At 53.2% G+C, this 15,876-nt stretch overlaps 5 protein-coding genes across 5 annotated transcripts; 2 read left to right on the top strand and 3 right to left on the bottom strand.

Annotated features, from left to right (window-relative positions):
- Window positions 1-69: 69 nt before the first annotated feature.
- On the top strand, window positions 70-2,338 carry LTHEOB_11777 (Fungal specific transcription factor; the record flags this gene model as incomplete). The annotated part of the gene is made up of 5 exons (XM_035508570.1): window positions 70-747; window positions 799-1,115; window positions 1,168-1,228; window positions 1,284-1,369; window positions 1,939-2,338. The coding sequence occupies 5 exons, from the start codon at window positions 70-72 to the stop codon at window positions 2,336-2,338; spliced, it is 1,542 nt and encodes a 513-aa protein (XP_035365610.1).
- A 136-nt stretch (window positions 2,339-2,474) lies between these two features.
- LTHEOB_11776 (Amidohydrolase 1) lies at window positions 2,475-3,815 on the bottom strand (the record flags this gene model as incomplete). The annotated part of the gene is made up of 1 exon (XM_035508569.1): window positions 2,475-3,815. The coding sequence occupies one exon, from the start codon at window positions 3,813-3,815 to the stop codon at window positions 2,475-2,477; it is 1,341 nt and encodes a 446-aa protein (XP_035365609.1).
- A 2,203-nt stretch (window positions 3,816-6,018) lies between these two features.
- Window positions 6,019-7,614, bottom strand: LTHEOB_11775 (Integral membrane protein; the record flags this gene model as incomplete). The annotated part of the gene is made up of 4 exons (XM_035508568.1): window positions 6,019-6,706; window positions 6,829-7,232; window positions 7,280-7,387; window positions 7,444-7,614. 4 exons carry the CDS (start codon window positions 7,612-7,614, stop codon window positions 6,019-6,021), a joined length of 1,371 nt encoding a protein of 456 aa, XP_035365608.1.
- A 1,846-nt stretch (window positions 7,615-9,460) lies between these two features.
- On the bottom strand, window positions 9,461-11,215 carry LTHEOB_11774 (Sugar/inositol transporter; the record flags this gene model as incomplete). The annotated part of the gene is made up of 4 exons (XM_035508567.1): window positions 9,461-9,518; window positions 9,578-10,398; window positions 10,454-11,121; window positions 11,176-11,215. 4 exons carry the CDS (start codon window positions 11,213-11,215, stop codon window positions 9,461-9,463), a joined length of 1,587 nt encoding a protein of 528 aa, XP_035365607.1.
- Window positions 11,216-13,880: 2,665 nt separating this feature from the next.
- On the top strand, window positions 13,881-15,363 carry LTHEOB_11773 (Integral membrane protein; the record flags this gene model as incomplete). The annotated part of the gene is made up of 3 exons (XM_035508566.1): window positions 13,881-14,036; window positions 14,110-14,594; window positions 14,703-15,363. The coding sequence occupies 3 exons, from the start codon at window positions 13,881-13,883 to the stop codon at window positions 15,361-15,363; spliced, it is 1,302 nt and encodes a 433-aa protein (XP_035365606.1).
- Between the last annotated feature and the right edge of the window lie 513 nt (window positions 15,364-15,876).

The following is a 15,876-nucleotide window of genomic DNA, read 5'->3' as shown; positions in this document are numbered from 1 at the left end:
TTGCGACGATAAGGAAAGTCGTTGCCTCTCGCCCACCCTCCTTCCGCTTCAACCTCACAACAATGGGAAATGCCTCCAGTCCGCACGTCCAACACCAATCACCGGATAACCAAGGCCTGCTACCGCTGCCGGCACCGCAAGACCAAATGTGACCTGCGCTTCCCCACCTGCGGCACCTGCCAGCGCGCCAACGTGCCCTGTGTCGGCTACGACGCCGTCGAGGGCCGCGAGCGCCCGCGCAGTGACGTCGCCTATCTCGAGGACAAAGTCGCCCAGCTGGAGATTGAGCTGCAACGTCTTCGCTCCGAGCAGTCCGTTGACTCTTCCAAGCTTATCGATACCGCCATTTCCACCCTGACCCGGTCGCTGGCCAAGACTATCGGCGATCCTCAGCACCAAGCTCACCGAAATCTCTCGCACTCCTCGCGAACTTCTTCTCTGGCTCGCCATCCCCTTATATCGCTCCATTCGCCCGTCTTCCTTTCGCAGTCTCCGGTACCCCCTTTGCAACTGGAAGATGATCCGGACCAGCCGCAGCCAGAGAACACGCGATGCAGCACCATTTCTCTCATCCCCCGCCATGTCATTGACATCATGCTGAAGAACTATACCGAGATCTACCTTCCGCAAGCTCCTTACATCGAGGAGTCTCAGCTACATGCTTCGTGCGAAAGAGTGTTCGCTCAGGATGGCGGAGCTGCTTCTCATTTTGACATCTTCCTCGTTGCCATTTGCCTGGCCGTCAGCGTGAGACCATCCTCTCTTGACTGATCTAGCACAATCGTTGACTTCTTCCAGGCCACAACGCTGATCAGGCATGATGAAGAGAGAGCCACGGCTGCTGCTGAGGAGTTTTGGAATACAGCCAAGAGCCAGCTAGTCTATCTCAATGATGAGCAACCTTGGCAGCGCCTCCGCGCTCTCCTGATGCTGACCCATTACGGCTTTGTGAACCCACGCGCTGTCAACTTAGTAAACACGATCGGTGCCGCCCTTCGCTTAGCTGTCCAACTAGGTCTCTACCAGGAGCTACCCGTCCGGGAACAGGCAAAGCTTGACTGGACAACTATCGACATCCGCCGCAAACTATTCTGGGCAACGTATAGCGTCGATGCGTGAGTAAGTCGGCTCTTTTCACAGCCGCATGTAATGCTGACGTGATATCAGTGCCTGCCATTTTGTCCTTCACCGAGCTTTCATCTTCCCGCGCAGCGCTATCACAGCAAAAGTAGGTGGTCCGTGCAAGCATTTGATTCTGTAGCTCACAGAAACTCAGTACCCAGAGTCAATATTCAGCCCTCAAGATCCATCTGGAGCAGAACAATTGCCTGTTACGCACATCTGGCCCCTACGTCAATATGAGGCTGAGGTATCGGCCATGTTATCCTGGAATCGCTCTTCTTCAATTTCTCCATGCCCACTTCCTCTTGAAGTTTGGCGGAAGCGAGCCGTTCAGCGCATTGAAGAGTGGTATGCCGCCACTCACACCAGCGGCAATGGCCGCCCTGGCGAAAAAATCGAATTCCGTGAGCTGATGTATCAGCACAATATTTTTCGTCTCAACTGTCCTTCCATCAGGTTTCCCGAGCCTACTTTAGAGATGCGAAAGAACTGCCTAAATGCAGTCATTGCCATAACCAGCATCTACTCACACAATACTCGGCTGGGGAAGTTGTTCTACATCTGGCATGCACTTTATCAACTCTTTGAGGCGGGCGTATGCCTCCTGGAAACTATCATCTCTGCAACCCGACAGGCAGCCAACGGAGAACCATGTTGCCTACATGGCTTTGATGCAGCGGTCCTCACGCGTGCTATACGGTCAGTTCCTTATCTCCTGCGTAAGATAGCCCAACGGTGGCCCAAGGTGTCGACGCATGTGAAATTCCTGGAAAAACACTCCCCGGTCGCTCTAGAATGTCTCTCGCATTGGACCAGTGGGAATCTCCAAGCCCTTGGGCAGATGGACCTCAGCGCTGAGGCCGTTCTTCGTCATACTATGGTGCCTACAGAGGAGATTCCGCAGCAACAGCCAGACGTGCCACCGGTGGACTCTATTACACAACTCCTTTCCGCTGCTACCACTCCGGCCCCTCAGCGCGTGACACTTGATTTATTTCAGGATGATCAGCTACCGCCGATATTGGATGGCATCAGCATGGCCGAGATGCCGAATATTCAAACCCCCAATGACACCTCGTGGAACTTGGAGCTGTTCTGGAATCAGTCACCCAACGGGCTCGCTCCAAGCCTGAAGAGTGACGAACTCAGTTGGGACTTCCCGGGTGTAGATCTGGACCAGATATTTGCTGCCTTCAAGGATGGCCAGAGCTTGTAGCTGATGCTTAGATCCTGTATTAGGGTCAACTGTAATTTCCATTTCTCGAGTCATTGCTCCCTAATGCTCTCTGCGCTGCTAGGATGCATACCAATATCTCTACGCTAGATTGCAGTTCTTCGACATGGATACCCGATCATATCATCCCGACAGCCTGACTATCTTTCTTCCAGACTTTTGCGTCCTTCATGACAAAACTCACTTTCCTCAGCACACTCACGTCCTCTCGCGGATCTCCGTCTAGAGCAATGACGTCCGCCCTACACCCAGGCTCGAACCAACCAAATCTCATGCCGCACCAGTCACCTCCGCACGCTTCCCAACCGCCAACCATGCAGGACTCGAGAGCATCTTCAAGTGGTATGCCAGCCTCAATCATCAGTTCAACCTCCCTGATATTCTCGCCATGCGGAAAAGTCCCGGTATCGCCACCGGCAGCAAACCTAACACCCATTCTGTAAGCCAGCCCTGCGTTCGCCAATATCTGTGCGAACCTCGGCTTGTGCAGCCTCTCACACACAGCCAGCGTGGGCACAAACACAACCTTTGCCTTCGCCATTTCCTCAAAGAGCTCCTCGCTCGCGAAATAGCTATGCTCGATTGTCGTCGCCCCAGCCCTCACAGCCGCCAGTCCACCTTCAACCGTCCCGCTATGCACCGCGACAGGACACTTGGCCAGTCGCGCCTCCCTAACGATCGCGTCCATCTCCTCTTGCTCGAATACCATGACGTCCGGGTTCGGCTGTGCAGGCGGATGCAGCACGCTGTGCACATACGGATGCTGCTGCGCCGGCGGCCACCGCATGATACGCCGCCGATAATCAGCGTAGAACTTGACGATATCAGCGCCCGCCGCTATCCGACGCCGCACCGCCTTTCTACACTCCAGCACGCCGTCAACGGCTTCTCCTCCAGCCGGAAGTACGCACCCTCCTCCTTCCCCTCCCGATCCACCACCACCACCACCACAGCACCCAGGCCCATTCTCCGTCCGCAGCTCGTACGCCCCCGTCGAGGCGAGCGCGCGCGTGGCGACGAACAGCCGCGGGCCCGGAATCAGGCCTCTCGCCACGGCGTCGCGCACGTTGGCGTCGGCGTCGCCCATGCTCTCGGAGCCGAGGTCGCGGTACGTCGTGTAGCCGGCCAGCAGGCCCGCGCGGCAGTGGTTGGCGGCGCGCAGCACGCGCTCGGCCGCCGACTCGTCGCGCTTCTGGTTCAGCGCCGGCCGCTCGTCATACGAGTGCAGGAAGATGTGCGTGTGCGCGTCGACGAAGCCTGGCAGCACCGTCTTGCCGCGGAGGTCGAGGTCGAGGGGGTCTTCTGGGATCGCGGACGAGGGGCGGTGCGTCACGGCTGTTATGAGGCCGGTGGTTGGGGAGACGGTGAGGGAGATGTTTGGGAGGAAGGTTTTGAGTTTGGGGTCGAAAAGGAGGGTGGTGTGGATGGTGATGGAGTCGGCGGCGGGGGTGGAGGTCATGATGGGCTAATGATTGTGTTTTCTCTTCAAAATGTAGTTTTTCGGTCTCTCGAGGCTCGATTGAATGGTAAAAACGAGGACAACAATAGAAGAATGGTGTGGGAGTACTTGGAAATCCGCGCTTGGATTTCTTCGGTGCTCTCTGCTGCGCGTCAGTTAGTTCACTCTTCACCAACGCTTGTGTGATATCGTATGCGTATACCCCACCTCTCGGTATCGCCTGCAGATATGCCGTTCGTCTGACAGATCCTCGTTTGCTGTGCGAGAATGACGCTGTTCTCCGCAGACCGGAGTTGTCCTATCGCTTGGAGCGCAGGAGCGGCGATCCCCGCCTCGAGCTTCTTCGTGAACTCGAGGCTGCGAAAACAAGGGCTACCGTGTTAGAACCCATGGATTATCCCTCTGATGGTCTGGTGGGAAGAAGACTATTTACACAAACCGACACACGCGCTAGCAAGCCCCATCTGTATGGGCAATATTCCACATTCGTCCATTGACCGAAAGCTTTCGACTTTAAACATACCGCAGTTTTCATTGGTTCTATTTTAGTTTTAAGAATGTACTATATTGCCATTTATCGCCTAGTACGATACTATACCGAGAAACGGATCAAATGTCAGCTCATTCCAGATGAAGTATCGGAGACTGTCAACACCTGTTGGAAAGAGGTGTTGTACTCTTTATTCGCCGCCGCAGTATTACACGGGGAACCTACAACAATCTATGTCGTTCCGGCTATGTTAGATCGGAGTACACCCTGTAACTGTATTCCACTGTGTTGAAGGACGAAGATCCGCGCCCGATTATTTCCCAGAACAGAAGGCCGAATTAAGCTCAATACAGTCCGAGTGTACATAATCTCTTATAGTTGCAATACCGCCTAAAGAGTCCATCGGTTATAGTTTCAACACACTGTCCTAGCTGCTTAATAACCTGAGCAATGAAATGACATACGAACAATGATCCCGGTCTACTAGCTAGGAAAACGGTTTATTTACAGTTCCTCGTGTCAGACCGAGCGCTGAACTTTGGAAAACGTTCCGGGGAAGTTGCTAATTTTATGATGTGAGAACTCACAATCAAATGTAGTATAGCCAAAGAACCATGTAGCGAGACTCTTTCCTTTAGCTGGCCCAGAATGGCGAAGTTCATCCCCTTTCAGATCATTGGACTTCCTGATCCCAGGCAGCAGGGGTCCCAGTGGTCTTCATGCAGTAAGATCGGAAGAAGCTTAACCTGGACATCAGTAAAGATCAACGAACCGCTCATCCTTCCTCCCAGGATCACATACGAACATGCTCGTTCGATACCAAGTGCAAAAGCTTCAAGTTTCTTAGCCCACGTGCAATCCGTCAACCGGGAAGAGATGTTCCGAGTACCACCAAATAAGCTATGGTGGTGGCGCAAGCCACTCGCTCATGCCACCGAAAAAGGAAAGGCGCAAACTTCATCGTTCCTCGTACCTGCGTATCTAGAGTCCTCGGACCCAGAATTACCCGAATTCCTCGCTACACCCTCTCACCTCCATCCCTTGGTTAGAGTTTTGATGATAATTAGCCAAAATATTCGCAAGATTATTGGCTAAACATAGCCGTGGGTCAGGAATATATTGGCAGACATGGAAGAGACACATGTTGGAAGGAACTAGATCTTTTACAGAAAAGTGTTATAACTACTGCTTCTCCATTCCTAGCATACCCCTTTAAAGAGGTCGAGTAGCGTCATAACCAACAACTCGACAGGAGGTTGGTTGACGTAACTTCAAACGCTCGGTCTAGACCCTTCCGACGGACACGTGGAACGGGCAGCGGCTCGGTTCCTACGCATTATGCACTAAATACGGTTCCGCCCGTCTGCTACTCGTCCGGTCCTGTCGATCAGCAGTACAGACCTGGGTGTTCGTAAAAGCCACTTCAGAAAAGATGATGATGACGTATCAATATCTAAAGATATGTTACTACAATCCATACTTTTCCAAGTAGATGGGGTATCTAGGAAGCAATATGAAATAGCAGAAGGCTGAGGAAGCCGCCGCAGACCAATGTGTGCCCCATCACCGAACTTTAGTGCCAATACCATGTCAAACGCCTCATGTCCCATATACAGTATCCTTTGTACACGTATCTGTCCCTCGTACATGGTGAAGAGAAAGATAGAAAAAAAAAAGCGGCCGTTCAATCCTAATCATGTCAAGCGCCAAAAATTACTTCCTCCACGACTCCCCTGCCGTCAGTAACGACTCCGACTTGTGCTGCAATATGCTTTTCTGGCTGTCCGCATCGTCGAGCACTGTCTGGATTTCGGCCGTGTCCTTGCCACTGCCGCTGCCGCTACTCGTCGTCGTGGTCGTCGTCTCCTCATCGATCGGATGGTAGCGATTCGTGCGGATAGCGTCGTCGCTGTGCCGCACGTCGACGGCGCCTCTGGCGTCGCTCGGCCTCCTCCGCCCGCTCTCCTCGTCGTGGACCCTAGTCCGATCGTCTCCATCATCATCCACTGACCTCTCCATTTCCGAGTATCCCAGCTCCAGCTCGTGCATCCTCAATCCATCCACCCCCTTCGCCCTCGCCCTCCTCCCCTTCGCGGCAACAGTGCTCGAATGCAGCCGACTCTTCCACGTAACAAACATGTTCGCCTGCCCTTCGCCGCTGTTTTCGCCGCTCCGATACGGGCGATCCAGGCCGACGCCGCCGACGCCGCCGCCGCGCGACGACGTCAGGCCCGGGACGAGGCGTAGTAGCGGGCGGAAGGTGGCGATGCAGGCGGCGCACATGCCGAGGCACTCTTCGATCCAGGACAGCAGGCCGATGGGGACGATGGCGAGGAGCGGGTCGCTCGAGTCGGCGAAGCCGACGAGGTACTTGAGGCGGACGATGGTCGCGATGGATGCGCTGTAGATCACAAGGGATTGTCAGTGCTTGTTGTGGGGGCAGGTGATAAAAAAGTGGGGGACGTGGGGGGAAGATCTGGAATTGTGGGGAAAAAGGGAAAGGGAGAGAGAGAGAAGTCTTACAATATGCCCATGCCGAGGATAATGATTGCGGAGATCTTGACGATGGTCTTCATGTTTTGCAGGCGCCAGATCAGTGGCACCATGGCGAGCGAGTAGTACCAGTCGAGCACGATGTTGACGCCCGAGTAGACGTAGACGCTGATGAGAATGGGGTTGCGATCGGTGCAGTCGGCATTCGTGATGATGACGGGCTGGTACTCGCCGGTGATCTGGTTCGGGTAGCATTGCAAGAGCAGCATGAAGAACTCATTCAGGCCAACGGCAATGTTGACAGCGATAGAACCGTAGTGCATGCGCCGTAGTGTCATGGTGGAGAGGCCCATGACGCGTAGCTGCAGGAGCCCGATGCTCAACTTGGCGAACATCAGGGCGAGCGTGTAGGTGCATTGCGTGAGGACCAACCACTGCGAGGATTAGATGACGGCTAGAGTCACGAGTAGAAAGTATGTACCTTCAAGCCCATGTTGTAGACGTCTTTAGACAGGTCTGACGTCTTTCGGCCAAAGCCGCCATAGTCCATCGCAAACAGACCGAAACATGTTTGTAAAATAAAGATTATCTGATGCTACGGTCAACAAAAGCAGCTCTTCAAACGCTGGCAGAAGAGAGGCGTACGAATGCAGTGACGAGCAGGTAGTCGTCGACACTGAACTGTATTTGTAATCGAGCGCGGATCCAGCAGCGTGTCGCGATGAAAGCACCGGTGATGCTGATGGAGGCGATGATGACGGAGCGAAGGGCCTTTTGTGTACTGTTCAACGTGTAGGGGTCATCGGAGGAAGACATGATACAGCTTGCAGAACATGACCGTGTCGAAGGTTGGGCAGTCGACGGCCAAAAAGCCTGCAAGTGGAAAGAGCCGCGACAGCGGTACGAAGGGGATCAAGTAGGTGTTATATTATGGATTAGCCGATGGACCTTCTAGTATCTCGCGTGCATGAAACGATCGACACGATCTCGGGGTAAGGCAGCCAGGGCGCGTTGCAGAGGGCTTGGTGGGCCTGGGCGTCTGCAGCGCGCGCACAGTGTGTTGATGAAAAGAAGCAAACAACAACAACAGCTGCTGAAGAACAGGGGCGCAGCAAAAGCACGACGGCGCCTGCTTATACCGGCACACCTGAAGCTTCGTCGCCCAACGGTTCCGCAGTAACTTTGATCATCGGCCACGCTCGCCTCCGCAAGGGATGGGACACGAGCACAGCTTCTCGATCTTAGCGCCGCGGAGCAGCAAGCTTACGAGGAAAAGCTGTCCGTGTTGATTTCCGCTTGCGTGCGGGAAGAGCGGGTGCACCAGGCTATCAAGGTTGGTGACAGCCGCATCAGACCCACCGGAGGTCCCTCCGGCTGCATAGTGACAGAGGCTAGCACGTCTTACTAGCCCACGGCAGCCGCCTGTGCCGGGGGCCAAATAAGAGGTGTGTGGCTGTTACGTTAACTGCTCGGTACCGAGGTCGACGCAACCTACTTCAAGAGTGTATCCTTCTTTGCAACTCGTCCAGCCAATAGCCGGTCCAGATCGGCAACGGGGTTCGAGTACCCAACTGATCAGCGCAATAAGGTTCGGGTGGAAGCGTGCAAAAGTGCCTCGCGAGGATCGGGCGCAATGTGACAAGTCGTTTGGGCATCATCAACAAGTTCCCGCTCAAAGTACTTTGTACCATCGCAAGGTTGTCTCGAACGTTGCATCCATCGAGCCATGACTCAAGATGTGCTTTGTTGCGTCGCCGCGAAGCCTCATTTAACTCCCCGCCGTTCCAGTCCGTCACCGGTCGTCGTAATAGCGCGAGCTTTGCTTAGTCGGATCTGGTCTGGATTGCCCCTAGTTCAGTGCCGGTCGTTAATTTTTTTTTTTTTTCTCCGCTCTTTAACTTACATCAAACCTGTGATCCGCACAGCCTTTAACCGTAGGCACCATTCTCGGAGCGCACTTATAAAGCATCCAGTCGCATTCGATGCACAAGTTAGTGATAGGATTCAGTTGAGAATCATCAATCCCCAAACCGATAAGGGGATCTCATGGTTCGGGTGTGGGCCCCCCACTCTCCCAGCGCCGCGGCGAATAGGCCAGGAAGTTACTCCGATCTCCCTATTCCGTGAGCTATTCCCACCTAGGCGAGAGGGGCGGCAATGTAGTGTAGATCCTGAATCATTGAGCGCACTCACAGGACCAACCTGCGACCTGATCAGCCCGAAGAAGCGGCTGAATCTGCGTCGGGATCACCGCGTCTGCGTTCCGATCGAGACCCTGACGATGCGCTTCGGGAATCGAGTGGTGGCCGCAGCTGCGGCCTTGTGGGGTGCGGCTGAACGATCGACTTTCGAGGAGACACCCTGCCAAGAATTGGATATCGTCGTAAATGGTGTTTATGAGCGAGATTGCAAGCTGTGACTGGACGGCAGCTGGAGCGAGCTCCGGCTACACATGGAGTTGCCGCCGTAGCCGACAGCCTGGTCGAGGAAGAAGCCACGAAAAAGAAAGGCGGCTCCCAATGTTATACAAACTCGGTATTCCGGAATACAGATGGAAATCTAAGTTGAGCTGACATACGAGTTGGGTGGGGACGATAGGAAGGGGCAAGCGGAAGGATCGACAAGACCCCACACTTGCTCCCCTTGAGATGTGCGAAGCGGGTCACTCCCACTGGAATCCTGGGAGCTGATTGAAGAAATCACTGATACCCCCGTCACCCCTATGGTTCATGTCAGCTGAAGTAGCTATTGGGCAGCAATCGTAGAAGAGGGGACGAACGGTATTGCCTCGTATCCAAACTGTGTTGAGTCAAGGGGCCACAGCAGCGAATTCAAATCGTTCAGTTGAGTCTGCGGACTTTCTTCTGTTGCGACAACCTCGTTGCCCAACAGAAATGGCCCACACAATCGCGCGATGGTACGCAGGCACCGCGCCGCTGTCGGATTGATCTGCACCATATCTTCCAGCGTCCGCACAGCTTGATGCACCAGCCGCCGCCATTCGTCCGCTCGTTCGGACTGCGGCTCATTCCGCAGAGACACGATGGGGATGATGACAGCCTGGAAAATAAAATATATCCCGTACCAACATGCCATAGGAGTATTGTGGTTGGCAGCGTTATTGAAATTCCCCTCTCCAAACCACAGCGCCGATGTTGTATTGATCGTCTCGGCAGCTGCTTGGAGACATCGCTGGATAGCCAGGCCGATGGGGGAGGCAGGGTCGCTTCGATGAGACTGTTCATCATCGAATCTTGCGGCGCGAGCTTTGTTTTGAAGGATTGCCGATCTGATGACGAACGGTCGATACATGATTATCCTAAAGTTTCGGCACCGCAGATGCAAGATGGCATGACAAAGGGCAAACTTGGGTGCTTGAGCTGCCTCCTCTTTGAAATATGGCGGGAGCTCTGCCATCCAACCTCCAATGCGAGAGTCATCAAGTCGGAGAAGCACATCTGGTGGGGGATACGTTCCGCTAATGAGAGCGGCGAAAATATCCTGGATAGCCAAATTGAAAAGAGCTTGACAGCGGAAATTGGTGTACACTGTCGTCTCAGCAGCTTCATCCGGAAACTGAGTGGAAGCTCTTGTGAGGTCCTGCACCATTGATGAGTTAATTACGTAGGACAAAATTCAGAATTCAAGTGCATACCGTATCTCGGAAATTCCTGGGGAGGCCAACATCCACACCTGCTGGCAGGTCGATTGGCCGTGAGAATGTTATGGATGCGCCAGTATCAAAAATAGCTAGGCCCCACCACACTCGACGGCGCATTTCAATCTGCCAAGGACTGACAGTCCAATCTGCATACTCCCTGTGGAGCCCAATGCCGACCGCTACGCGCTTGGCCAGGCCCAGGTAATTGTAGCCGGAATTCGGTTTGTTGGCCTTTTGTACATAGTTCGCAACAAGGGCGAGTACTTGCACGAGCATCATGCTTCCTGTCTCCAGAATATCGAAAGACAGTCTGCTTTTCGCCGCCTCAAACAGCGCGGCATCTGTGCCGGATGGATACTTCCCGGAAGTGCACGCACCAAGAGCCGAGACGACATGAAGAAGAACATACCACAGGTTGCCTGGTGGCCGTGGAATGACTTCCATGTATTCGGCTCGGAAGGTAGCCTCATGTATGATAGGATAAGAAGGGTGATAAATGCTGAAGTAGTCGTCGATGAAAGAATCGAGTTGAGAGGGCGGAGGAATTTGCTGGACAGGTGGTGCTGGAGCAACATTGGCTGGTCCTCTGTCTTCGGTATGTTCGCTCTCAAGCGGTTGTCCTACTTCGGTGAGATGTAAGAAAGACGCGCCCGATGCGACACCTTGTCATACAGCAATCAGTATAGATCAAGCAAATTTCGAATGGTCTGACATACCAAGATACCCTTCATTTCCACCGTCGATCAAGTTTCCCATGCCATCTGCTGGTGTCTGGTTTCTCGCCGCATCTCTTTCATCCCATTCGAGGTTGCCAGAGACTGAGGCGGGTGTTGGCTCAAGGGGGAAAGTAATTGCTTTCAGATTGGCAGGCTTTTGCGCATCTCTATTGAGCGAATTGAGACTGGAAGCACCCTCCAAGGAAGGGGCGCCATGAGTGTTGGCGTCATAATCCGGAGCGACTGCAACAGGATTAGGCGACGATACTGCAGAGGCTACTTGTGGGGTAAATCTGGGATCGACCAGAGGCGGGAGAGGTGAATCCGATAGCTCGGTATGCCCATGGCGCCCGACGGTATCTCCGTTACTAGGCCCTAAGTTGAAATTGGGTGCAGAGGCATATTGTTGTACGAGTGTGCGTGCCTCTGCCAGTTGACGCTCAACTTCAGTGAGGTATCTGGGACGTGTGAGAACTGAATTGGCGCCGAGCCGCACGAAGACTCACTTTCTTGTCAGCGGAGTCCGGTTCCGCTTTTCATAGACACATCTCTCTCGGGACTTTCGGCAAGGTAAGCACTGCGGCAGCTCTCTATTGCACTTTTTGCTGTTAGCCATGTCACGTGGTGCTGGGACTCTGAGCAAACCTTGATCTTCTTCCCATGGCACCGGCTGCAGGATCGCTTGGCAAACTCAGGCTGTTGCATCAAGACTTCATCAATGTCCTGCGGCTATCGGTGCTGATGACGATGACGGGTATGAAGGGTGCACGCGGTAGTCGCAAGAACCTGGCCAGCGCACACTGGAAAGGCGGGGAAATTCATTACGTAAGCTGCAGTTACCCTTCATACCCATCCCGCACTTGCTATTTATCGAGAAAGTGCGCAGAAGTCGCAAAGAAAAGCAAGAGTGTTCTGTTCTCGTACCGAACACCCATTGCCATGCGCATCCCACAATTTCGATGAGGCTGCATGCAAGGAGTCGCATTTTCTCGCCGAGAAATGGTATAGAAGTTCCTCCTAACTACTTACTGCTATTAAAGCATCTGGCAGAAAGTCTACGACTTCTTCAATCCACTTTTTCAACCCAGAATGGATATACTCACTCTTAAGCTATTTACCTTGTTAAAGAATTTCGCGCCTGCTATAAACACTCAGCGTCAGAGATACATTCATCTACAGTGGGGTACCAGAAACGCTAGTTGAAATGTTTCCAAGGTGGCTTCTTGGTCGAGATTTCTTTGACCCTCCCAACATGTTCCTGAAACCAGACTACTTGAAGTCGTGTGGGAAGAAGAAGAAGAAGAAAGAAAAGGAAATGACCGAAGATTCAAACATTTACGATCCATCGTTTCAAGCAGAAGCCGCTTCCGTAGAGGAAGAGATAACGTAAGAAGGTTCGATCAACTGGTCTACTAGCTAATAGTCAAGGGGGCGCGATAAACCCCCGCCTAGGTAACTGAAGCAGACATCATGTGCTTCGATGTGATTCATTCCCACTGATGTAATTCCTGCAGTCCGGAATTTTGACCTGACCTGGATCATCGTGGCTGGTCCAATCACCTGCCGTGTTGCAAATTTGGATGTGCGAAGTTCCATGGAACTTGTAATTGTTTCTCAGTCATCGGACTTTGATCTACAAAACTTTTCTTCGTAGTGACACGCCCATCACTTCCGAAGGCTTTTGGGGCTTGTCTCAACCATGAGTCCAGAAGGAGTGGCGTTTTAAGGCCTATCGTCGGGTGGTCGATAGGCGTAAGGCCAACCGGTCCCCCTGCATTGGCTGCGTGGCGTCGCTCCTGCCCTGCTTGTCCCCGGATTGTCATCCGAGAAGCCACACACATTCGATCGCCCCCTGAGCGTTGCGCATGAACAGCCTGCAGTGACATGCAGAACTTGGCAACGACGTTGTGAAGCAGTTGACGAGCGAGCCCGAAACCCAACATCCCTCAGTTTACTACTCGCCTTTCCCAAATACACGCGATGACTATGCAATGCCAACGTGCATAATAAGTTCGAGGGTAGCAGAGGCTTAAAATTAGACTTATTTAAGCTTAGACAGGACTTGACGTCTTCACACTCGCACAGTCTATCGTAATTAATCCAGCTCGTCACCCTCCGATTACATGTGCGCGCACATCAGCTGTCGATGGTTGGATCATACTACCCTACGGTGCTACAGAGACTGGGGGGCTGACTTGTAGGTCTGTAGATCAAAAGAGGGAGAGGTAAAGCGCAGCCGAGCCGGCCACTCGAAGGAAAGCGAGCGTTGCAGAACATCAAGTTCAAATGCGGCAGTCGATCTAGATGGTGCGCTTCTGGAGCGTGGCGCGACTCGTCACCACTGTTACAAAAGTGAAACGTTAGGTCATTGGTTGTTTTAGCTTGCCCACTAACAAATGTGAGACGAATAAGGACGAAGACGGTCCGGATCGGCATTGGAACCAGAAACGGCCTGCCTCTGTTGAATTTGTTGCAGCTTTCGGCATTCCCTGCGACATTTTAACCCCTTGGTTGCTGTGTCTCTTATGAATAAAACTGTTCCCACCCACTTCTGTGTGATGATCCGATTTCTGTCATTGTAGTCTTTATGAAATGAAATAGCTTCTAGCGTCACTTGGACCACTCACATGTCTCGCTGGCCAGGTCCAACAGTATGGATAACCTCTCGACACCCCATACTCGCTTCGATGCACTGACACACAAGGATGAAGGTCGCTACAAACTCAAGAACTGGGGAGATTCTTGCCGGCAACATCATCCCCCAAGTAATTGCTTCAACCTTCGTAGTCGCAAGGATAATATCTAAAGCTGTCATACGACGAAAATGGAGTGCGGATGATACCATGCTCTGCATAGCATGGGTGAGTCTCTCTCTACCAAACACATCCACATCGATTCCTTGCTCCACACTAACAAGGCTACATCACATCATAGACCTTCTCCATCGCACTCACCGTCCTCTCCTGTGTCCTTACCGATTACGGTGCTGGAATACATGCCGACGAGCTACCTTATTGGGCGCTCAAGACCAACCGCAAGCTGCAATATGCCTCTCTACTCCTCTACAACCTCACCCTCTCCCTCACCAAAATAACCATCTGCCTCTTCTACCTCGACATCTTTGCGGACCCGCTCAACCGGCGCCTTGCCCTCGCAGCCCTGACCTTCATCGTCCTATACACCATCCCGCTCGAAACCATGTCCATCTTCCAGTGCACGCCCATTGCCGGGTACTGGGATAAGGAGGTGGCGGCCACGGCAACTTGCGTGCCCATGCAGCCGCACTTCTATGTATCGGCCGTTTGCAACATGCTGGCCGATGCGTGGCTGGCAGTCCAGGTGGTGCCGAACATCCTCCCCCTGCAGATTCCGAGGCGGCAGAAAATCGTGTTGCTTTTCGTCGTATCTCTGGGCTGGCTGTAAGCTTTATTCCCTGTTCGCTTTTGTTTTCTTTTTTTTTTAAAAAAAAAGAAAAAAGGTGACCCACTATACATAGGCATTCACTGACGACAAGCTCGTTCATACAGAGTCATCGTCGCCAGCATCATCCGCCTCGTGCGCATCTCCGCCATCCCCGATGGCACCGACTTTACCTGGGCCAGCTACGACATCACCATCTGGTCCGCGGTCGAGGTCGACACCGGCCTCGTCTGCGTCGCCGCGCCCTCGACCAAGCCGCTGTTCAAGAAGATCGCGCCCGAATTTCTAAAGTCTCTAGGTTCTTCGTCGTCTTCCTCAGAAACTTTCAGCCCCGACGGTGTCGCGCCTGGTTCGTATCCGCTGCAGTCGATAGCAGGGACACAGGGGCCAGGGCGGTGGAGGCATGGCGGCTCAAAGGGGACGCTGAGGTTAAACAGCGTGACCGAGGAGAGGGAGGAAGAGGACACGGTGGCAGCGGCGATAGCGGCAAAGGAGATTGAGGTGGGAAGTGGTGATGCGCCGGGATGGGGTGTCGGAGGGCTGCTGAGGTCTTTGTCTGGGAAGAGGAACAAGAGGGGCTCGCTGGCGAGCACTGTCAGCACCGAGAGTACAGGGATGGGTGAGATTATGAAGCGCGTGGAGTTGACCGTGGAGACAACCGAGCGGGATGTGGAAATGGGTGACGGGCGGAGGAGTTTTGGTGGCTTCCGGAATGCGGGGTCGGGCTGGCGAAACAGTTGGAGACCACAATTTATGACGAAAATGTAGGCCTTTGAGTCAACAGTTGAGTTCAACGGTTATGTTTTGATGTTTTCCTAGTTCTATGAAGCCTTTCATACATACAAGGTATGCGATCATCAGTTGTTTTGCACCACGCCGCCGCTTCGCCCACGGCTCCAGACCTCTTTGATTTCCTGCTGAAAGACTTGAACAATTGCGAATCCCTGCTGTCCGATTTTGTCAAAAGCATCCGTGATTTGTTCCTGTTCCGCTGGCTCAATAGCTCGAGCAGCGGCAACCCGAAGAGGGTAGAGGAACAATAGGCCGCAGAGCTTTGTCTCGTTGATGGCAATATTAGTTCCCTTGATGATCGATGCGACATGGACCCCAATACGATCTCGAGATATCGTTGCCGTCGGTGTGGTGGAGAACAAGTTCAGGCGGTAGTCGAAAATCCCAGAGAGATAAATCGAGGTAGCGTGAAGGAAAACAAAAGCAACCAAATCGTCAGGAAACCTAGCGTCGGGTTCAGGAAGATCGTCCAGGAGCATTTCCACAATA

Source organism: Lasiodiplodia theobromae (assembly GCF_012971845.1).
Source record: "Lasiodiplodia theobromae strain AM2As chromosome Unknown scaffold_53, whole genome shotgun sequence".
NCBI classification, from domain to species: Eukaryota; Fungi; Ascomycota; class Dothideomycetes; order Botryosphaeriales; family Botryosphaeriaceae; genus Lasiodiplodia; species Lasiodiplodia theobromae.
Note: the sequence above shows the minus strand (reverse complement) of the source record. Positions and strands in the feature narration are given on the sequence as shown.